General features: G+C 45.5%; 9 protein-coding genes across 9 annotated transcripts; 5 read left to right on the forward strand and 4 right to left on the reverse strand.

Annotated features, from left to right (window-relative positions):
* Positions 1 to 205: 205 nt before the first annotated feature.
* T069G_07742 (uncharacterized protein) lies at positions 206 to 885 on the forward strand (the record flags this gene model as incomplete). The annotated part of the gene is made up of 3 exons (XM_056174952.1): positions 206 to 222; positions 288 to 547; positions 587 to 885. 3 exons carry the CDS (start codon positions 206 to 208, stop codon positions 883 to 885), a joined length of 576 nt encoding a protein of 191 aa, XP_056025901.1.
* A 2,797-nt stretch (positions 886 to 3,682) lies between these two features.
* Positions 3,683 to 4,588, forward strand: T069G_07743 (alpha/beta hydrolase fold domain-containing protein; the record flags this gene model as incomplete). Its single annotated transcript, XM_056174953.1, has 1 exon — positions 3,683 to 4,588. The coding sequence occupies one exon, from the start codon at positions 3,683 to 3,685 to the stop codon at positions 4,586 to 4,588; it is 906 nt and encodes a 301-aa protein (XP_056025902.1).
* A 919-nt stretch (positions 4,589 to 5,507) lies between these two features.
* Positions 5,508 to 6,362, reverse strand: T069G_07744 (alpha/beta hydrolase fold domain-containing protein; the record flags this gene model as incomplete). Its single annotated transcript, XM_056174954.1, has 1 exon — positions 5,508 to 6,362. The coding sequence occupies one exon, from the start codon at positions 6,360 to 6,362 to the stop codon at positions 5,508 to 5,510; it is 855 nt and encodes a 284-aa protein (XP_056025903.1).
* Positions 6,363 to 7,046: 684 nt separating this feature from the next.
* T069G_07745 (6-O-methylguanine DNA methyltransferase, DNA binding domain-containing protein) lies at positions 7,047 to 7,550 on the reverse strand (the record flags this gene model as incomplete). The annotated part of the gene is made up of 1 exon (XM_056174955.1): positions 7,047 to 7,550. One exon carries the CDS (start codon positions 7,548 to 7,550, stop codon positions 7,047 to 7,049), a length of 504 nt encoding a protein of 167 aa, XP_056025904.1.
* A 3,868-nt stretch (positions 7,551 to 11,418) lies between these two features.
* Positions 11,419 to 12,535, forward strand: T069G_07746 (alcohol dehydrogenase groES-like domain-containing protein; the record flags this gene model as incomplete). The annotated part of the gene is made up of 3 exons (XM_056174956.1): positions 11,419 to 11,639; positions 11,699 to 12,196; positions 12,256 to 12,535. 3 exons carry the CDS (start codon positions 11,419 to 11,421, stop codon positions 12,533 to 12,535), a joined length of 999 nt encoding a protein of 332 aa, XP_056025905.1.
* Positions 12,536 to 13,648: 1,113 nt separating this feature from the next.
* T069G_07747 (cytochrome p450 domain-containing protein) lies at positions 13,649 to 15,424 on the forward strand (the record flags this gene model as incomplete). Its single annotated transcript, XM_056174957.1, has 5 exons — positions 13,649 to 13,732; positions 13,797 to 14,585; positions 14,648 to 14,962; positions 15,034 to 15,200; positions 15,262 to 15,424. The coding sequence occupies 5 exons, from the start codon at positions 13,649 to 13,651 to the stop codon at positions 15,422 to 15,424; spliced, it is 1,518 nt and encodes a 505-aa protein (XP_056025906.1).
* A 492-nt stretch (positions 15,425 to 15,916) lies between these two features.
* Positions 15,917 to 17,227, reverse strand: T069G_07748 (taurine catabolism dioxygenase tauD, tfdA family domain-containing protein; the record flags this gene model as incomplete). The annotated part of the gene is made up of 3 exons (XM_056174958.1): positions 15,917 to 16,118; positions 16,190 to 16,731; positions 16,784 to 17,227. The coding sequence occupies 3 exons, from the start codon at positions 17,225 to 17,227 to the stop codon at positions 15,917 to 15,919; spliced, it is 1,188 nt and encodes a 395-aa protein (XP_056025907.1).
* An 845-nt stretch (positions 17,228 to 18,072) lies between these two features.
* On the forward strand, positions 18,073 to 19,643 carry T069G_07749 (major facilitator superfamily domain-containing protein; the record flags this gene model as incomplete). The annotated part of the gene is made up of 4 exons (XM_056174959.1): positions 18,073 to 18,443; positions 18,506 to 18,688; positions 18,740 to 19,195; positions 19,280 to 19,643. 4 exons carry the CDS (start codon positions 18,073 to 18,075, stop codon positions 19,641 to 19,643), a joined length of 1,374 nt encoding a protein of 457 aa, XP_056025908.1.
* A 336-nt stretch (positions 19,644 to 19,979) lies between these two features.
* On the reverse strand, positions 19,980 to 22,028 carry T069G_07750 (pro-kumamolisin, activation domain-containing protein; the record flags this gene model as incomplete). Its single annotated transcript, XM_056174960.1, has 5 exons — positions 19,980 to 20,518; positions 20,564 to 20,914; positions 20,999 to 21,328; positions 21,404 to 21,921; positions 21,964 to 22,028. 5 exons carry the CDS (start codon positions 22,026 to 22,028, stop codon positions 19,980 to 19,982), a joined length of 1,803 nt encoding a protein of 600 aa, XP_056025909.1.
* Positions 22,029 to 22,583: the final 555 nt, after the last annotated feature.

Here is a 22,583-nt window from a genome sequence, read left to right on the forward strand (position 1 = left end):
TCAAAGTTGGAAGTCCAATAACTTACCTGCTAAATTTAAAAGATGGAGCGATACATGCCGCAGACAACATCCAGATTGGGAATGGGTTTTGTGGACCGATGAAGATAATCTCCAGCTTGTGAAGGACTACTTCCCATGGCTTGAGGACACCTTTTTAAGCCTACCTGGTAATATTTATCGGGCAGATTTGGCACGGAATCTCTACATGTACATGTTTGGCGGGTGAGTTGAAACTACACTTTAAGCGCCCACATTTAACTGTTGATGACTTTTAACCTAAAGAATAGGATATACGCTGATTTAGACACTGAGTGTCTGCGTCCTACATTCGATGCGCTAAGATCAAACAATATTTCGCTGCCTGGCAAGTCGGAGAATGAATTTACGGATGAAAGCCCCATGAGCCACGTCGCCATGTTCGGTCGCATGGGCTCTGATCAAACTTTTGATCACCATCTGCCAAACGCGTGGATGGCAGCTTCGATCCGACATCCTTTCTTTCTTTTGCCGTTGGAATTTGCAAAAGCCGAGATACAAAAGAGTAAACGTATTTTTCACCAATTGTGGTACGATTACCCATCCGCAGAGCAGCTGACCGGGCCTATTGCACTGGCAAAAAACATTCGGCGATATCAAGTCTGTGGCGATACGCTGGATAGCATAATCTTATTACCTGATGGTCTGATATACCCCTTCAATTGGAATGAAGGCCAGGAGATACGGTCAATTTGCTCAGCCGAGAAAGACTCCTTTAATGAGAGCAGGTGTAAAGAGACGTTAGGTGTTGGCGTAAAAGGCAGCATATCCATAACATATTGGAGCCACACTCACAGAGGCAAGGGTTCAGATGACGAAAACATAGATCGCATTAGCCAAGAGAAATAACACTTTGGTATTATAGAAACTGGTCAGCTTCATTGCAATGACACATTCAAGAAAAATTACTGCAACATATCACCGTGCTTAAAATGCACATCGAGCGATGCCAAGTGTAGGATGTTGAACAACATGTTGATATTAGGATTTTTCGCATTCGATTCAAATATTCTATAGATCGCATCATATCATGGCGACTGTAGGCGTATTATTGACTCAACAACCTTTCTATTCACCAATAGTTAAGCGATTGTACTATTACTTATTATGACTTTCCATAAGATCCCTTCTGTCATTCGAGCTCAAGACTAGATATATAATCCCAAACGTAGTTTTTTTTACTGTCATCCGTATATCTACAGCCATCTATGTCTGCCCAACTTCATCAACGTAACTACGTAGTCTCATATTACCACCACCGAAAGAGCAGCCCAATCTCCATAATCAGTGCACCTATTCAATGTCGCTGATGAATCATATACTTATTAAGCTCTAGAACTCCGTCATTGATTCGGACTTTTTACATAATAAAGCTTCATGTCAGAGTTTGAACCCCCTCCCCAAAACGGAACAATTACAATGACGCATAACGGTGCAATGCATCATTTCCCCCCCCCCCCCCCCCCCAGGAATCACACCATGGACAACAGTAGATGCCTAACTTTAACTCATGTTGTCACAAATTCTTTGCGATTAGAAAGGTCCAGACTACATCAGCATCATCTTCTGTTAAGATCTTATCCAGTCCCAGAAGAAAGGGCCTGCGGCTTGGATATCAAAGATAAAATGTGCTAATAGTTGACATGTGAGAGCACCACAAGATACTGTACAAGAGTCAAAAGTGGAGGCGTCATAGAATCATAGCTTTTGGCATATACGACTAAATAATGGTAAACAATACAACTATTATCCACCATGCGTCAAAGTTAACCAGGGATCTATCCCGGTTAGACTCGTATTATCATGGCCCATTATTGGGCGCTAGAAATCGGCTGGAATGACTGACCCTTAACTCCAAATTGTAACGTCGTTATCCTTCTTCATGTTATGCAAGATCAACGTGTTGATCGAAGGAATCCTTTCCAAACCGAATAATCAAGAGAAGCTTCTCAAATAGATGATACGGGCGAATCAAGTGATTGGCAAACTCACTTGTGTATTCGTGGTAGGAAACGATTGACTGCGAAAGATTTGGCGGCAGTGATGTCCATTCTGTTCTGGATGGTATGTCCCATAACCAGGTATGACGGCTAAACGGCAGCGTCTCAATAAACATAGAATGAGGGTGGTAGCCAAATCTAGTAAGATGGTAGACACCTCGAATCAGGTAGGAGATTATGATGCTTCGACGAACACTCTCGGCAAACGCCCACGCTTGCCAAGGGCTCAGCTTCCCTGAAATCTCGCTTGGGGCCTGCTCCCATACATGGCGCGTCCACTGGTTGAGAGTGTTCATATGCGCTTCTGCAAATCTTCTCTGTTGCGGATCTTTATTGAAAAGACAGATAAGCAGATACAGGATTAACGCCTGAAGCGAAGCTAAAAGATCGCTAAATGAGCATAGCGTCGAGTATTCGTTGATGATTTCATCAACTTTTTTGTACAAACTTTGGAAACAAAATTGTCCATTGTGTTCTATCGAGAGTGAATACAACCGACAGACAGCATATGTGTCCTTGATCTGCTTCGGTAGACCCTGGCTGTATAACGATGAGTGAATGAAGGGGGTTTTTGCTTCGCGGGAGAATGTCAGCGGGAAAGCTTTCAGATGAGTCGCTAAATAGTAAACGGTCGCGAGGTCTTTTCTCCATTCTATAACAGGTAATGGGGGTTCGTAGATGGCCAGATCGGCGCCCGTGAGTCCTGAATAGCACCACTGCTGAACAAGGTACGAAGGTGCCCTCACTTGGGAGAAGTAGAAGAATTCCATATCGCGTAACGATAATCTTCTACAAGTTCCGATTTGTAGGCAGTCTCCAGCTGCTTTACGAATCTTAGACTTGCCGCGTAAGAATTGCGGCTGATGCCCGACGAGCGAGACCAGTGGTTGGTTCGCATATGAGCACTCCAAGCCTTTGTCAAGACATCGTTCACATCTTGGTAATCCGGCTTTGCAGCGCCGCTTAGCCTTGGCGCAGGCATGACAGGATCTGGAAAGAGAGATAGTCGGTGCTTTCGGCATAGGGATGGTGTTTGTCAGTCAACTGGCTGCGCTGTACTCAGTAGCCCCCTTCGTGGTATACTTCACTGTCGCAAGGTCGCATGTAGCAGCAGTATACACATATGTTGGAAATGTGTTTGCGCAAGGATTATTAAAGCAGACTTCATCCCACTTTGCGGGAGCTTTCCTACAAATAGTTTAGTCTCCGCCTGACAAATTGTGGCCAATGTTCCTGGGTCGGATATATTAAGTCATTGTTTGACATTATGTGGTTGTTGCCTCATCTATTTCCCCAAACGGCCAGCACCTGGTAACCCTCAGAGCAAATACTTACGTCAATCCATCTTAAAATAACTATGTACGGTCCTGTCTCTGTTTATTCAACCGCTGCATAACGGGTCGGGCTTGGTCTCCCACTCGGAATGAAGTGGGAGTGGGAAAGTGACTTTTACTCGGGCAGCATTTTTCTTGTGTGATGTATTTATATAGTTAACACTACCCGCTCATTTGTAGCAATATCAGTTTCCGGACAATCTCATTCTGAGCCAAGGCGTATTCACTGCTCCTTCCAGCTCTTTCAACCGTATCTCTATTCTCATTACCGTCTGCCTCCAATATCCATTACACACGTTCACATTCTTGACAATGGCGTATGACTCTTCGCAGCTTATTTCTGCCGAGTTTCCTTTTGAGAAACAGAAAGTAGAGATCCTGGGCAGCCATATTGCATATGTTGACGTTGGCGCTTCTGAGGGATCTGCCACTATCTTTTTGCATGGCAATCCAACATCATCCTATGTGTGGCGCAACATCATTCCCCATGTCTGTGACAAGAGTCGCTGCATTGCACCGGACTTGATAGGATTTGGCGACTCAGATAAGGTCGCTGGGCTTGAGTACAAGATTGCAGACCACCAGCGGTACTTGGATGCCTTTCTAGATGCTGTTTTACCTACCGAAAAAGTCACTCTTGTTCTCCACGACTGGGGTTCAGCACTCGGCTTTGACTGGGCACGTCGCCATCAAGATCGAGTTACCGGGCTCTCTTTTTTTGAGTTCGTTCTTCCTGCACCGAGCTGGGATGTGTTTCCGCCAGCTGTCGCGGAAAACTTCATACCATTTCGTGATCCTAAACTTGGGCGGGAGTTGCTTATCAACCAAAACGTTTTCGTTGAAAAGGTTTTGCCTCTCAATGTTTTGCGCAAGCTATCCGAGGAAGAGATGAAACAGTATCGTCGCCCATTCCTTCAACTGGAGTCACGCGAGCCACTCTGGCGGTTCCCTAATGAGATTCCGATCGAGGGACATCCTGCTGATGTGTGGGAGAAGGTCACTAAGTATATAGATTGGCTATCCCATACTGACATTCCGAAGCTCTTCTTTTGGGCCGAACCAGCTGTTGTTATTACAAAGGATACGGTGGAAAATTTTGTCAAAAAGCTACACAACACAAAAATTGTGCATCTTGGACCTGGTCTCCATTATTTCCAGGAGGATTATCCGCATACCATTGGTCGTGAAATTGCGCAGTGGCTACCACAGCAGAAGTGAGAATAGCGAGCTACCTGAAGATTAGAAGTAGTATGCTAAATTATATAACCTCGTATTTTTGTGCTTGCAAATATTGTTTTATCGTCATTGTGATGTCTCACAGCATCTTGTAAAGCCATATTTACCAGAGGGTTAGCTGTTGTTATACTTTGAAAGCAGCTATAGGTCGCATTAAAGGGGAATTTTAGTGTAGAATATGCGATCGGCTATGATATACTAATCTCGCCGGCGGCTCAGGCCGCTATTAATGTCTACTAGATCTTCAGCAGCGGACAACTTCACCATGAGCACAGCCTGCATCACATGTACTGATAATTGCGCCTACACTGCACAATAAAGCAGAAATAACGAATTAAAAACCCTGACTGGAGATATTTAAGGGAAATCGCAGCTGGGGAACATAGGCTGCACGATTGAGGCACTTCGCGATGTCTGTGATACGAGATCCAACGGTGAAGCATGAATAATGCTATATCGCAGTGGTTATAGAGAGCAATTCTCATCCATTTCCCTATAACCGGATTGCGTCTAGTAGCTCTGCCAAAAGACATCCCCAATACGATTGTTGTAATGGATCAGGGTCTAGTGCCTCTCGAGCATCATTTTATATTTACACCATCTGAGTGAGAAGATTTTAATATTTATGCAGTAAATGGTTTGAAGCTTGGGTGATAGAGAAAGGTGAGGAGGTACTTCTAGATTGAACCACGATACTTGGGCGACATCGAACCAAACACTTGAACTGGCCGTACTTAATACCCAGCCTTGTATTCATAGTTAACATCATAGAATGAGAAGTTCAAGGCGCTATCCTCCTACACCATTGCACTGAAATTAAAACAGAAGTAACAGTGTTGCATTGTTCAGATCAAGCTATAAACTGCCGCGATAAAGATGATACCATATCCAAAGCTTGTTTTCAGAGCATTTGGAGGAACTGTATGATGGCATCGGCTACCTCCTTGGGCTTCTCAGCCGGGATTAAATGGCCTGAGCCCTCTACTACAACCAGACTCGCCCTGCCACCTGGCATATCATTGATCTTATCCCTGATATCAGTTTTCATTCTCTCAACAGGTTCAAGTATATCCTTATCTCCCGCAAGAACCACAACCGGGACATCAACATGTTCGAAGAGATTAGTGATGTCGTCTTCCATACCATAGGCCGGCCATGCATATTTCGCCCACTTGTTCCCACGGACCATGTCTTCGGCTACCGCCTTGATAACCTCGTCCGTCAAGTTCCCTGGTGCCGAAAGAACGGTGCGAATAACACCCTCTGCATTTTCCATGTTATCAAATGCATGTACTTGGGCGTCTTTCATGTTAGGATCTGGCAAATGAACTGGACCGGGGGGTGCGGGCCCGACAAGAGCCAGGCCTTTTAATACGCCCGCAGGCAGAAGATGCCTTCCAGCAATTGCCATTGATACCTTGCCTCCCATTGAGTGCCCAACAAGCACAACGGATTTCAGATTCAATTCTTTGATGATAAACTCCACGTCGGACGCGAAGTCAGTAACCTTGTAAGCCGTAGGCTCATCAGGTCCCGTAGATGCACCCCAACCGCGAAGGCTGACACCAATGGTTGGATAAGACGGTGACAAGGTCTCAATGACCGACCGAAAACTCTTTGAAGAACCTCCCCAAATATGGAGGAAGATCAGAGATGGGGTGTTCTCATCAACGCTGCCAGTCGGCACGGTTAGCGAGAGCTCGATCTCAACATCGCTGCTGACTCTAATAAACTTAAATGTAGTAATTGATGCCATGTCAAAAGCTGAAGAAAAAGAAATTGTGTGAGTTATCGTAAAACGTTTATCAATGAGAAGTCGTATATGAGTAGAAGTTGATCTCAATCCTGATGCTTTGAGAATACTTTTGCATTTCAGAGAGCATCATCTTGTTTTATATATCAGGGGCGGTATAACGATGAGTTAAAACGTCCGAGACAACTCGTCATAATCCAGCCCATACCTTCTTTAAATCACGATGACTCATGTGGGAGACCGAATTAATTGCTTCAATGAATAGTTTCATCCCTTTTGTTTACAAAGTGTTGAGCTTGGAGTAATACATTGATTGCCTTCGGTTGTCTGGAGGAAACCTTGCTTTCCCCTAACAGGCTTAGTTTCCGCTCTGAAGCCAACAGACCATTGTCATTCTCTCCGATTAGCCCAAGAGTCGCAAAACATCTCATATCCACGGTGGCTACAGTTGGAAAATATGATTCCTAGAACCGAGAGCCAAGAAATAGAAAAGTCCTGAGAAATTGTTCTGGCTAGCTTGTTGATAGCTGATGTGATGCAATATCTCGAGAACAACATCTGGAACCGAGCCTCACGACGCGGACGCGTTCAGCATCACGCTAGTGGGCGAAAGCGACATGCACGACAGCGTAGATGGCCAATAACATATCCTTGGTTAATTGGATGCTCTCCATAACCCGCTTCGTTTTAACTCGTCGATTTGATGCCATCGCGAATGGTATCTATGTTCCACGGCCCGTCCCAAAGTACCTTCTTTCGATTCACAACCATGCCCTTGCCATCGATTTGGACTCCCTCGTCGTGTAAAATTTGTATCTTTAGACTAAGCTTAGTGCCAGCAGGTTGGGCTGGCGATATCTTTGGCCCGCGAGGCTTACTCTGGTGTGCAGCTCCCTGAACAAGTCCATCTTTCGATCTTTTGAAGTTCTTTTTATCGATGCTCTCACCATCAAATCCCGTTATGAAACCGCTGCTGCCCACACACCTATGGCAAGGGATTTCCGGCGCAAACGGGTTGTTGCGTAGAGCATTGCCGACTGCTCGGGGAGAAGTCTTGAGCACGCGCGCGATGGCGCCGTAAGTGGTTACACGACCTTTTGGGATTTGAAGTAATAGTGCATAGACCTTTTCTTGAAATTGAGTGACCGACTGAGTCTTTGTAGTTGAAGCACTGAGTGTATCCCTCGCCATTGTGTCCTTTTCTTGATATGTATCAATGCACGTCTTACCTACCCCTTAGCCGTACATAAAGTAGCTATAAATACGTTCTGAACATTAATAATTTCCTTTAGCCAGGGGCCCGCGTTACGACGTGTCACCAGACTTTGCCCCAAGTGATTGTTGCCTCCCTGATTAGCATGCCAAATTCACGCTCAAGACTTGAACATTGCAAGTTGTTTCCTCATCTTATTACCGCATTTATGGTTTAGTTAACTGTGATGACTAAGCGAACAACCTAACGCTACTGCACGGGTTTAGGGAGTATTTGCACTCCTGGCGATATGCTTCTTTACTATCGAAACGTCCCATATGCCACCATTCCGAGCATTAACTTATGTAGAAACTACTAATACGCTCCGTACATATAATAGAGATTAGAGATGCGACTCGTTCAATCACATGACTGAGAATATAGCTGCCATGGATGACCTTTTTTTTCACCCTGTTACCTAATCTGCTAATACCGGAATCATTATAGCACTACAGCAATGAGAAAGACAATTGACGTTGATGTAAACGACTATCTCGCCGCAACAAGAGTTGAAAAGTTGTTTCTTCAGCTATAAAAAAACGGATGCATAGTGTTTTATGGGACTAAGAGAATATACCCTCCCCGAGTTCAATCAAATGGCTGCCATAAAATAAAAATTGAAACTCTAGGGTAGCGCGCCTTGTGTTGGCCAAAATTAATATAGAACTGTTAAAAAGTTTCCTTTCTCGCGTGACACCGAGGCGTTGAATCCTTCATACTGCACATTTCCTGCCTTTATCAACTTTGAGAATCGCCACTGGGACTCTATGTTAATAATCCTGGGTCTACTTGCATGGCATGGCAAACGCACTGCGATTTCCATTGCCAACTTCTTTATCAGCATGCGTAATCCAAACATCTGATATGGTTGTCATCTATTACTGTGGCATTATACAATAACTATTCCTTTAGAACTTGAAGATATATGATTTACTCGATGCTATCTTATACAGTCGGAGATTGGACATGAACGAATCGCCAGACTTTCAGCAACCTGGTTTCTACCAATCTAGCCTAGATTATGAATTAAGATTTTTATTACTAAGAAACGAGTCCACCTTGCTACCCCACCATTATCTTCATCGCGTTAGACTGTGGCTTGATTACTCAGTTCTAGTATGATTAATGGAGCCTTCAAAACTCCGAAGAGTCCGCTCCCATGGATACCACGTGCTTGGATTGTCAAGTCTTCTCCAAAATGCCCCATACAGCCTTACGAGCTCGGAAACATTAAGAGACTTGCATTCTGTATAATATATCTCAGCCTGACCTTCACACGCGGTGTATACATCCGATTACTAAGTTTGAGGCTTTCGAATGTCTTTCTTACACTTTCGATTCTAAAATCGGAATATAATCCATTCTGCTATGCTTTCCACGATATACGCCAAACCCGTACCACAGTCTATGACAACATATCCGGATCCCACTCCCAGAAAAGAAAAAAGAAAAAAGTGCTCCAAAATATGAGTAACGGCGGCTTTGTATTCATCCAAGAGGAGGGGACTGGTTCACATAAGCCAGTTACCAAATCTCTTATCAAAATGCATGTTATGGACAGAGTGGTGATGCAGAGGCGGGCCCTCAAGCAGGAACACCGCGATGACGATACAGATGCAACGGAAGGGCAAGTCCATTTTCTCTATCTCTCCCTACAACATAATAAGATTTTGGTAGTTAACGTACCTCATAGTGATCAAACTCCATCGTTAGAGCATCGCATTAGTCAGAATGACCTTCGATCTCTTGCTGGAATAGACAATATGCTTCGACTATCAGGTCTCTCTGTAGAAGTCAATACCCAAACACGATTCCTCTTACACCATTGTAAGTTAAGCACGTGCCTGATATTGCCCAGTGTGCAATGTAACTAAGCCACCCTAGTCCTGAATCATAGGTCGAAAACCTTGTGTACTGTTACGGCCGAAACTGGATGGCTGAAGTATGCCATTAATGACAATGCTCTATTTAGTACTACTCTGTATCACTGGGCATCCATAAACTACAGTGCTCTCCCTCCAAAATATCAGTCTGCACAGCATTTGCTAAGACTGAAAGCGGCTGCAATACAAACGCTCGCTTCGCGCTTGCAGCCGCCCACTGGTGGTGCGAATGGCAACACTGGGATGGTCAGTGACGCAGTGATAGCCACTGTGGCATGCTTGGCAAATATAAATGTTCGCTGCCCCTTCTGTTGCACGAGATCATAGGACTGAATAATTATCCAGCTCATGTATGGCGATTTGGATGAAGCCGAGATACACTTTCGGGGGCTGAAAGCTCTTATTAGAGGCTGTAAAGGTGTACTTCATCTTGGATTTGAAGGGCTTGTAGCTCGAATTGTTAGATGGTAGTGTTTCCCGCCCCCTGAACGGTAAAGCGTATCTAACTCGAGGTAGGACGGACAGTTGCCACTCACAACTGTCGAACCAGGAGTTGTCATTTGACGAAACAAGTCCCTCTTCAGAATTCGTTCACCCGAAAATTCCTTTGCCAGATGCACAAAGGTTTCACATCCAACCTCACAAGCTCGCAATTATCCATGAGCTGCGCTTAATCGCGAGAGAGTTAATCACCAACCCGAAAGACAACATGGCACCGGATAGCCGAGTCGCACTTGGGTTTCGTCTTTTGGCATCGGACAGATCGATTTTGAAGCATGTCCATGGTGTTAACGACTGTAGTGTTCTGGCCCTCGTAGCTAGAGCCGCGTTGCTCTACTCTCATACGGTATTGAGAGGTGCAAGTCGATCTTCTCGTATCATAAGTACTTCGATTGACCAACTGAAGCAGTTGATTGTTTCAGCATTTGTTTCAAAAGGCGACATCTTCGCCAGCCACCCAATTGCGCTAGTCTGGGTACTTTTGGTTGGGGTGATTGCCTCAGGGAGAGAGAACATCCAAGGAACGTGGTTCAGGTTATGCCTAGAGAAGGCCTGTGGAAGTGATAGCAAGCTTTCTTGGGAAAAGGTTCAGGCGACAATTGATGCTCCTAACAACGTATCGCCACAGCCATTCTACTGGATGATTGAAGAGATACCATTGCATCTGCCCTGCATAAACTCTGCAATCTTGTGTTGAGATTGATGCTAAGAGTTTAAAAATGGAAGTTTATAGTATTAGGGTTATTTGAGGGGCTGGACACTTATATATCTGGTCTATTTTAATAACTGTAGCTCTCATACTTATCGGGCAATCATTTCTCATTTCCATCGCCTTCGACGACTCCTTCAATACAAGTTCATTGGCTCTACTCCCAGGCAGGCTGGTCTCTCCTCCACCTTTATATCGAAACCTAGCTTCTTTGAGAAGCTGGTGGGGCGTTGCCGACTGGCAGGCCATGCAGAAGCAAATGGTTCCAACATTCTTATAAGCAAATTGGTAAGCTATCATATAGACTTCAGCTCTGTTCTATTCCAATCGGAGATTCCTCTCCAACTGGCAAAGGAATAAAGGGAAGTGGTGGAGTTCGCTGCGCTTAACTTTCCCCCACCAATGTCTCGATCTGGCTACATTGTTAGGCGTTAAGAGTTGCATCGGCCTTTGCATCGCTAGAGCATCATGTGTTTGTCATCTCAAAGCCAATTCCTTCATAACTTCATAGTAGTATTGAGAAGAAGATTTCGAACGTTCGTAACGAAAGCTGCCAGATAAGACTTTTGTTTTGTACTTACATGTTGCTACATCAAAGATCGGTGGGTCTGCCACTCCTGCCATGAAGTATAAAAGCATAGTAGCTGCAAACCTCTTGCATGGTACTCAGTCTGCATCTTTCTTCTTCAATTTGTCTTCCAACTCACATCAGCAATGTCTGTAACATTCACCGTCTTCAAAGGGTCTCCTTCCAAGAAGATCACTGAGAGCCAGACCACGGTCCCGGCCTTGCTGAGTGACCAGGTTTTAATAAAAAATACACATTCTGGAGTGTGTGGTACCGATGCGCACTATCTTCACGCAGACATGGTCTTGGGCCATGAAGGAGTTGGAATTGTTCAAGCCGTGGGCGACGGAGTTAGTCTTGTGAAAGTGTACGTTTTGCTCCCTGCTTGTGATGTTATTGTGATAGATGATCTCACTAATGTTGCAGCGGCGACCGAGTTGGATTTGGATACGTCAAAGATGGATGCAAAAAGTGTCAGTACTGCTTGAAAGGCTACAACTGGCACTGCGTTGAAGGCATCCGCGGATTCGGTTTCTCCAACTTTGATCAAGGATCGTTTGCGACCCATAGCGTGTGGCCAGAGACACGGCTGGCAATAATACCTGATGAGATCCCCAGCGTCAACGCAGGCCCATTCATGTGCGCCGGGCAAACCGTCTTCGTCCCATTCTTGCGACAAGGCATAAAGCCCTCAGATTGTATTGGCATTGTTGGCATTGGCGGCTTGGGCCATCTTGCTATTCAATTTGCAGCAGCCTGGGGCTGCACCGTTGTTGTGTTCTCCAGCTCGGACAACAAAAAACAAGAGGCCCTCGACTTTGGCGCCACAGAATTCTACAACACTTCGGAATTGAAGGCTGCAGATGTTCCCAAAAAGATTAATCATCTGCTGGTTACCACTAGTGCTGTTCCGGACTGGAAGCTGTGAGTTTTCACACCACTACAATTGTCGTAATGGTCTTGTTAACTTACACGCCGCTTAGGTACACGGAGCTGATGGCACCATTTGGACACATATACCCTCTGACAATTTCAGAAGGCAACCTTGAGTTTCCTTACATGCCAATGATCGGAAAAGAGCTATCAATCCACGGCAGTTGCTCTTCCACTCCCGAGGAGGTCAAGACAATGCTCCAATTTGTAGTCAAGCACAACATCAAGCCTACCATTGAGCGGTTCCCTATGACATCGGAGGGAATCACGAATGCATTTGAGAGGCTGGAGAGTGGAAAGCTACGCTACAGGGGTGTGCTGGAGGTCTAAGAAATGATAAGCAGAATATTTCTGTAGTAGTAGTCACTATAAAGAGGCCAAGCTGTCGTTTGAAGATAGAGACATTGACTTGCTCATACTCCGCCTCGAGTGGTATTGTGATATCCACCTTTTACGGAAACAAGCCCTTTGTAAACTAACTGTGTATGAACAGAAGAGAAACTAAATGCACACTCGCCAAGACACGAATTGATAACGATGAGCTCTGTTCAAATTCCCCTGACATTTGAAGTCCATTAACTTTAGTTTACGATTTTGAACCTTGGCTGTGGCAACATCAATAAGATAAGAAGAGGCACCTGTCATTTCCAAGGCCACCCCACTCATGCATGCGGAGTGGTATGGCTACGCGTGCTCGTATCCATGCAGTCATATTGTATACAAAGAGAGAGAGAAACGCAAAGATGGCTTAGTTCCCATATGTAGAAGACCAGCAGGTTATTCGACAACCTAGTAAGAACTAGTACAATTTACAATACCATGATTCATAGAATAACTCCGGTATTCGATGCACTCTTATGCGACCATTTGCTGGTGAGCTTCAGTGGAAGCGCGAGTTTCCACAAATCAGTTTGATGACGAGGTAATATTTAAGACCTTACAATTGGGAACCCCTCATGTAAGCATTTGGGATCTTAGACGAAGGATATACCCAATCTTGTATCCATTCTCAAGACAAGATTCTACATTGATGATGTCAGCTTCTTGTATCCATTGTCAGATCAAGTGGCTTTGACTCATCGTTCAGAACTCCGAGAATGTTTGCAATACAAGCCACAAATGCGCAATTGCGCATCTATCAGCAAACTGAGGGAAGGAAAAGTAAAACTGACCTTTTCTTTACGACAAAAAGCACTGGTTTGCGCAGCGAGAGCAGTATAAGCGCCAGAGATAAACAGGTATTTCTAATTATCTATGAATACAAACACAGTCTGGGAAGCGCACTGGTCCGGAACTGCCGTTAACTCTGGTGCACCTTAGCTAATTCGGCCCGATGGCAAAAGCAGCCCAAATTATAAATATGGCTCCTGATATAGCAGCATAAGAAACAGTTCTTCGTTATGTATCTGATGTCTAGAAAAATCTAGAGTCTGTAGAGATACGATGGCATCAATTTCCATGCCCCTCAGTGCCTTTGGCTCTATAATGCAGTCGTTGGCATTATTGCCACTTCTTGCACTTTTTCTTGTAAGTATTAGACAACTTTCAGATCCAGCTAGCTATTATACTGATAAATACATGGTAATTGTAGGGTTTGGGTTACACATTTTGCAACGTCGTTTATAACCTATTCTTACACCCTCTTCGTAAATACCCCGGACCATGGCTTTGGGCAGTTTCCGATATTCCATATTCCTTGGTATCGATAAGTGGCAATGCGCATAAGAAAATGCTTCAGATTCATGTCAAATATGGACCAGTTGTGCGTGTTGGTCCAAATACCGTATTTTATAGCCATCCAGATGCCTCCAAAGAGATTCGTGGTCACCGCAAGGGCAATCGAGTGGAGCATTTGAAAGATCCCCATCTACACTCTGGCAATCAAAGTAATGTTATAGGTGCAAACCAGGAGAATCATATACGCTACAGAAAAAGCCTGGCTCATGGATTTTCGCATCAGGCCATGTTGGATCAAGAGCCGATCATTAATAAGTATATCGATACTTTATTAACAGAGCTCAAAACACAATGCGCCAACCAAGAAAAAGTCGACGTTGTCAGGTGGTACAACTACACAACATTCGACATCATTGGAGATTTGGCTTTTGGTGAGCCTTTCTACTGTCTCGAGAAATCAGACTATCATCCTTGGGTTGCGCTTATCTTCTCTGGGATCAAAAACGTATCGTTTATATCAGTGTGCTCAAAGCACGGAGCACTTGGTACGATGCTGGCATTACTCCTGGTGCCAAAAGATTTACCAGCAAAGGGCACAGAACACCGTAGATTGTCAATCGAGAAAACGCGCAGAAGGCTCGACTCGGGATCAGGTCGACCGGACTTTATGACGGCAATGACAACGACACGAGGATCTGCAGAGGTATACTTTTGCGACACAGAGAGTGAAAGCGAATACGTATAAATTATTAACGCTAGTTGTAGGAATTGACGTTCAACGAATTAGCATCAAATGCCAGCTTGCTTATCGCAGCTGGTTCTGAGACAACCGCGACAGCCCTATCGGCAGCAACTTACTATCTTGGACTCTATCCAGAAACCTTTGGAAAGCTGGCTGCCGAAGTTCGCTCAGCCTTCCGCTCAGAAGAAGAGATAAAGCTAACTAACGTGCAACACCTAAATTACTTACAAGCGGTGATTGATGAGGCAATGAGACTGTTTCCCTCGGCGCCTGGTACGCAGCCTCGCATTATTTCGCCCGGTGGCGACATGATTGTCGGCAGATACGTCCCGGCTGGTGTAAGTTGTATCTTTACCGTGAGGTATATGGCACTATTTGAGTTCTCAGGTTGTAACGTATTGATCTGCAGACCATAGTTGGAGTATGGCAGTGGGTGAATCACCATAACCCTGCCCATTTCCACGAAGCCGAATCATTTATCCCCGAAAGATGGCTTGGGGATGCACGCTTTGAGAATGATAAAAGAGATGCATTTATGCCCTTCTCTGTTGGGCCGCGTAATTGCATTGGACGAAAGTAAGTGACATTGGTGCCAAGATATCCCATGTCATAGAAGAAAGTATTGACAATTCTGGAGCCTCGCATATGCAGAGATGAGATTGATTCTTGCAAGAATGGTGTGGAATTTTGACATAAAGCTTTCAGAAGAGAGCATTGGGTGGGATATGAAAAGCAAAGTCTATATGCTATGGGAGAAAGGGCCTATCTACGTCTACCTTACGAAACGGCAAGAGATTTAGAAGGCTCGGAACAGCCCTAAAAGATATAACATTACTTATGATGGCCACAGAAAGCTCAAGGTGTAACATGCAAGTAGTCGCACTATCGCCAGTGATTAAGAGATAGGATGCTTAGCGGAGGCGAATCAGAGTACACTTTTGTAAGATACCTAGCGGTATGACAGCGTCTTACTTACTTCGTGACCTGATCTCAGCCTGTATGTTATTCTAGCTGCTTTGTGTAGTGTCAAGGACAGGATTAGCCAATATCCTACCGACCAGGTTATATGCCGCTTGATACTCCTATTCTCAATGGTGCATACTTATGTACCAAGCAAGATAAAGAATAGCAATTGACTGTACCACAATCACCACCTTATTTAAATGCGAAACTAGGCGAATGTACCCTTCATTCATATGCAATGTAATTGGTGGATATGCTCTTCCTATCAGAGTACATGTATCTACAAGTATTTTTCGTCATATAATCCACTTCATCTGGCGTGATTGGGATTACAAAGAAAAATCATTTAATTTGCCAGAGACCGAATCCAAACCCAGCTCTTGCTTTTCGCTCTCGTCCAAAAGACCAAGCGCTTGTCGCCTCGTTGGTGCATTAGGGTCGAAGAAGGGCTTCTCAGCGAGGGATGTCACACGCGTTCCATGTCGAGGGTGTTTGCCGGCGTAGTCCCAACTGGCATTGTGAATGGTGATTCTGCTCATAAATATTAGCTTCAGGTCATTAATGTCCACTTCATGGGACCATGTGATTGAAAGCAGACTGACCGATTGTCCCACAACACTGAAGTGCCGGGTGTCCACTTCCACCGAAGCTGGATATCAACGTTCTTCTCATACACGTCGTATAAGTAGTTTAGAATGACGTCGCTTTCTGCTCTATCGAGACCAACAATGCGGTCAGTCATCGATCGGTTCACCCAGAGAGCCTTCCATCCCGTCGCTGGATGAACCCGCACCAACGGGTGAGTGCGTTCGACGTATTTGGGTCCTGCCTCGGGATTTTCTCGATCTAGGTATGGGTGCGCAGACCGGTACACAGCGTATTTTCCGTCGATGATCTTGCGGAAATCGGGAGAGAGCTTCTCGTATGCCGAGTATCCACTAGCCCACAAAGTGTCTCCTCCAATAGGTGGCACCGTGTCATTGTGTAGGTGAGTGATACCTGCAGGTTGATGTTCATGTACAAGATCTGTGTGCCAGCTGGATGCTCCTCCAGGCTTTCGGAAATTTGGTGGCTGTTCCGTAGCTCGAAGGTCAGGCCAGATCACTGTTACCCCTGCGACTCCCGGGACTTGTGGCACTTGAGGCTGGAGCAAGATTAGCATATAGCATGGCGTAAGTTTAGACAGTCAAACAAACATGAATCTCAACCTCCCCATACCACTCTCCTAGTTCTTTCTGCTGTTGAGGTGAAATGTCCTGATTACGGAAAAAGACGACGCTTCGCTCGGCAATTAACAAAGCAAGCTCGTCCCTTTGCTCGGGAGTGAGGTCCTTCAACTGAAGACCCTCGATTTCGGTGCCAATGTTGGTTGTCAAGTCAGTGATTTTAGTCGCGGCAGCGAATAGATGCTTCTTAGATTTATCTGCCCTGGCTCCAGCATCAACATATTTCCTGTCCGCGCTTCTAATTTTATAAACATCTTGTAGATACAGAGGCCTGGATGGCCTATACGGATAGCCATTGGACAGATCTATGCCTGCTTTCAACAGCCGTTCTCGAGCAGCAGCAGGGAGTGGCAGAGTATCTTTCTGTGGTTGTACCACATCAGTAATGGTGGGATCGATTGGAGCAGGAGCCATGGTAGGTAGTATGCTTTGAATGGGCGACTTTGGATTATGAGGTCAAGTTGGAATAATTACAGCAACGTGAAGAAAGAGGCTCTATAAATACTGGCTTATTTCCGAAGAAGCTGCACGTCACGATGGGCGGGGCTGGGTTGATATCATCCCATTTTCTAAATTTGTTAATATTTCTAATACGAGTGATTGATCAATCAAGGGCAATAGGTGGAATTTAGAAGGATTTGGAGAATTGCCCAAGTCATCTCAACTATTGCGACATTAACTGCAGTAACTGGACCAATATGACTGATCATTTTTCCCCGCAGAGCAGACAAATGTCATATGTGCAGGTGCAGATCAAAAGCAAAATGTCAATTGGAAACGCCGTGATTCAAATGCAAGCACTATGCGATCTAGATGCCACATCTGTCAGGGATTGTGTTAAGGGGTGGTGGCGTGCTGATGCAACTCTATTGCAATATCACCAGCGATCCGTCCAATGCTTATGGACACAGAAGGAAAAATTATCAGAAAGCTCGCATTCGCGTTATCAATATGTCATTAATCCCATTATTGATCGGATTTGACGAGTGACAGTCCGTAGCTCTTATCTCACTGTATTTCCTATCGCCGTTCGGACCAAACATTGAAACACTGAGCCACCAGAGACTGTGATATGTGCTCAAATACCCCTCTTAGCACGCAATGTGCAAGATAACGAAGTCACGAGATGACAGATATATGGGCACAATAGGTTTCAAAATGAACGTAGTTATCACTAGAGTCTGACTTATCCCAATGGCAAAAGTGTTCACTTCTAAAGCCATTGTTTTGTTACTGCAGAAGCTAAGTGGTACTACAATATGCCTTCGGCTGAACCGACAGGGAGCTCCCCCAACCACAATCCAGATAGCAAATCATTGGGCTCTATCAATGTTGATAGAACAGACTCGCTCTCTTCTGAAATCATCCACACAAAGGTGAAGAGACGATGGACCTCATACCTATGGGACACTTTGGACAAGTCGCCAGAAGAGAGACGGTTTCTGTTCAAGCTCGACGCAGTGCTTCTTTCATTCGCTTCGCTGGGGTATTTCATCAAATATCTAGACCAAGTCAACATCAATAATGCTTTCGTTTCTGGTATGAAGGAAGATCTTAATCTTTTCGGAAATCAGCTGAATTACATGCAAACTTGCTGGACTGTGGGATACGTCATTGGCCAAATTCCAAGGTGTGGGCTAAAGAATCTCATCTTCATTAACCCAACGAAGCTAATTTTTCATTTTACTATAGTAACATCCTCTTGACTCGAATCAGACCGTCCATTTGGATCCCGTCCTGCGAAGTCACCTGGGCCGTTTTGACAATTCTCATGGTCAAGTGTAACAATGCACAACAAATTTACGTTTTGCGATTCTTCATCGGACTTGCTGAAAGTACGTTTTATCCTGGGATGCAATACATCATTGGATCTTGGTATCGTAAGGATGAGCTAGCCAAAAGGTCTTGCATCTTTCACACCAGCAGTGCTATTGGTACCATGTTCTCGGGGTATCTGATGGCCGCTGTCTATCATCTTGGAGGCAAGGATGGATTTAAAGGTTGGCAATGGCTATTCATCATCAACACCGTCATCTCTCTGCCAATTGCTCTGGCTGGATATTTCATGATACCCGATGTGCCTGAAATTACACGAGCGTGGTATTTTACAAAAGACGATATTGCAATTGCCCAGAAAAGAATGCAGCTTGAGGGTCGAGCAAACCGAGCTCCGTTTACCAAGAAGAAAGTGAAGAAGATACTTTCCAGTTGGCATATATACTTGCTTACATTGCTATACATCTTCTTCAATAACGGAAATGGCGCCGCATCTCAGCCTGCCTTTCAGCTGTGGCTCAAGAAGGAGGGTTACAGCGTCACCCAAATCAACACCTACCCCACCATCACCACTGCTATTACTGTTGTTACGACATTAATCTACGCGTGGACCTCAGATACGATATTCCGAGGAGAACGCTGGCCCCCAATCGTCTTTGCGGGCATAATTAACATCATTACAAATGTTAGTCTTACAGTATGGAATATTCCAATTGGCTGGAAGTGGGCCTGCTTCTTCTTGGCTGGATTTGGTGGAGGTATTAGCGGTCTTACCTTTGCTTGGGCGCATGAGATCTGCACAGATGACAATGAGGAGCGAGCATTGGTGACTGGAACAATGAACGAAATGGCTTATGTGGTTCAGGCATGGCTGCCACTGTTAATCTGGCAGCAAGTTGAGGCTCCCGAGTATCCAAAAGGATACCCAACATCCATTGGAATCGCTGTTGGAATGATAATAATGGCTTTCTGGATCAAGTATGCACACGGACGAGAGAAACGGAGGAAACAGGCCCAAGAGGATGAATCAACTTTGGGAATATCTACTGCATGATACTAGACAAGATAGCCATTATATCCATTCATTATCTCGATTGATAGAATTCGTATGGCAGTGAGGTATTTGCGCACCCGGTTCAAGAGGCTCACTGCAGGTAGAAATGAACCATTAGTTGCTATGCCAGGAACACGGCGATATACTACACTAGTTGTCATGAGACACCACTTAGACGAACAGAAGTACATTCTAGCCTCTGACAGAGAGCAGGTAGTGATTAGGGAATGGCACGACAAAAAGGATTCATTAGAAAAGAGACGTTAATTCCTATTATCTCTAACGGTAGCTACATAAGAGTTGGTATCACTAGCCCAGAAGGATAGGACTATCTCTTCATGGAAGCTTCAACCAGAGCTTCAATAGGTTCGGATACTTGGGAGTACCCAATCCAGTAACGGGATCCCAGCCTTCTACAGCTGTGAAACCACTGGTTCCGCAATTCGGGTTCGACCCTTGCTTGATGTCAGTGAGGGCATCGGTGTTGGCATACAGAACTGGATTAATGAATCCAACAGAGCCTTTGCCAATTTTGGCGCGCTCTTGGTTAATAAGGGTGATGACAGAGGCCCAAAGAGGCGCTGCCAGACTTGTTCCGAACCAGTGACCGTCGGTCTGGTTGTTGAATGCGCGGAAATGAGCTCCATTGGCTGAAATATCAGGGATACCTCTGCCAGCACGGTTGTAGATTCCTCCATGCTCGCCGATGTTGCTTGCATCACTGTTTGCGATGTAGTAAGGGTGGCCTGGATCATGCTTGGCAAAGTAACTTTTGACTGCTGCCTTCTGATAATCCGGCACAGGGAAGTAATTTGAGAAGCCACCTCCAGAGGCAAACAGTTCGGCTCCGGGACCAAGGTTGGTCTGCATGGCCCCTTCAGCGTCAAGGACAGATGTGCCATCCTCGAGCTGTGTAGCACCAACAGCGGTGAGGTATGGGCACGAAACAGGGTTTCCAGGGTTGTAGATGGTCTGATTCTGACCTGATCCAGACAAGCAACCACTTGCCGAATCCTCATGCGGCGGCATGGCAGCGCCGTAATCTCCAGAAGAGACTAGAACCGTAGTTCCCTGGAGACCCAATTTGAGCCACTCGTTGCACTGTCGGAGGAAGTAGTTCTTGGGCACGTCAATCTCTCCCTCTCCATACGAGATGGAAATGACCTTGTTTGGCTTGTAGGCACCACATAGACGCTGGCCCTTGTAGCCACCAGGTCGGTTATCGGGATAAGAAGGATCAACTCCTGGGCTGTCTCCGGTGATGCCAAATGCTGAGTAGTGGCAGTAAGAACCATCCAGAGCATCCAAGAAATTGTTCAAAAAGCCGGAATAGTTGTTGGCGGTGGTATACAGACGGTCATCCACTTGATACAAGACCATGGACTGCGGCCAGATCAGAGTCTGAATAATGTCGATATCAATGTCGGACTCTCCGGTATTGAATTCGGAATCAGGGGCCACGGGTGCTTGGCCGCCGTCGATTGACAAGATTTTGGGATGCGTGCCCTTGGGAATGTAAGGGGCATACTTGTGGAAATATGAGTCAATATCCTCCTGAGAGAATGTATCTCCAGACTCATAAACTGCGGGCTCGTGGCCAGGAACCGGAATGCTGGTTGCTGGGATCTGGTACAGCGCACGGTAACAAATAGCAGTAAAGTTTCGAGCGCAGTCCTGCAGATCGGCTGGGAGTTTGGGGTTCGGGTGAGGCGCTTTCAACAACGACAGCAAGTTCAGTGGCATTTGCTTCGGCTTCCAACCCTTTCGGTGGTTCGTGCCGCTCCGTCTTTCCAAGGAACGTTTCACCATTGGTGGCGATAACTTGACACCAGGAACAATATAGTCGATGTGCTTTGCGAGGTGCTTAGGGACGTGATATTGATCACATCCAACCTTAAGCACTCCCTCCCGTTCATGCTCGTGATACTGTGTTAGGAATAAATCTTCGACGTGGGACACCGGAAGATCAATAGCGAGCCATCCTTTATTGACATATTGACGGATGTCTGTTGCGTTGACACCGGACTCAACCAGCCAGGAATGAACAGCATCAAAAGTCTCACGTGCTGGAGCAAACAGATCGTGAACCTCGTCCTCACTGAGATGTTTGCCAAAGCTTTCAGATGATGGATCAGAGACTTCCATCAGCTTCTCATAGCCAAGATGGACGTTGCTTTGCACCAAGCCAATCCGAAGCGGAATAATGGCATCTGGGTCGAGGCGATTGCCACGCTTCCATTGTCGATGGTTGTTGACCTGACCGGTTCCGGTAGGAGTCCTGGTTTCGTGGAGCACATAGCTGCTAGACGGCAATGCATACACAGACGAGTCTGTGAATGCAACCGCCGCTGCAAGAGCCAGCAAAGCCCTGAGCGAATAGCCCATGTTGCCTAGTAGATTTGAAGTATTGCCGCGCTTTGTTTGCGAAGGACCGCCTCAGCAAGCCTTGGCAACAGTTCAAGCTTTTCTTGGCCAAATAGCCATGCTTTTATATCCCGACAATAAGGCCCCATTGTACCTGTCATGTCATGCCATTGTGCTTATTAGATCTCTACAATGCCGCTAGCCACTATCTGTATGCACATTTGCTAGGATACTCACTATCTATTCCCAACTCTTCCCCTTTGTCAAAAGTCCGTCTGCCGAATATCCGAGATCTCGTGAAATCCTTCAATTATTCCAAGGCATGACAACATCAAAAACCCTGTCAAACGCGGGCGCTGACCAAGGGAAGTTACCTTGCCAGTTGTTCCTCGAGCATTGTCAACGCCGCCGATTGGACGTTTTCCGAAACGCTAACAAAGGTCCACGCAGTATTAGGCAGGTATCGGCCGTGTGGCTGTTGTTGACCTAGAGCTCCAGGGGAGTTTCTGCATCAAGTAAGCTTGTAAACTCCGATCTCAATTTTAATGCCCTGTTGTCGCGATGTTAGCTGATGGA

Source organism: Trichoderma breve, chromosome 5 (assembly GCF_028502605.1).
Source record: "Trichoderma breve strain T069 chromosome 5, whole genome shotgun sequence".
Lineage (NCBI taxonomy): Eukaryota > Fungi > Ascomycota > Sordariomycetes > Hypocreales > Hypocreaceae > Trichoderma > Trichoderma breve.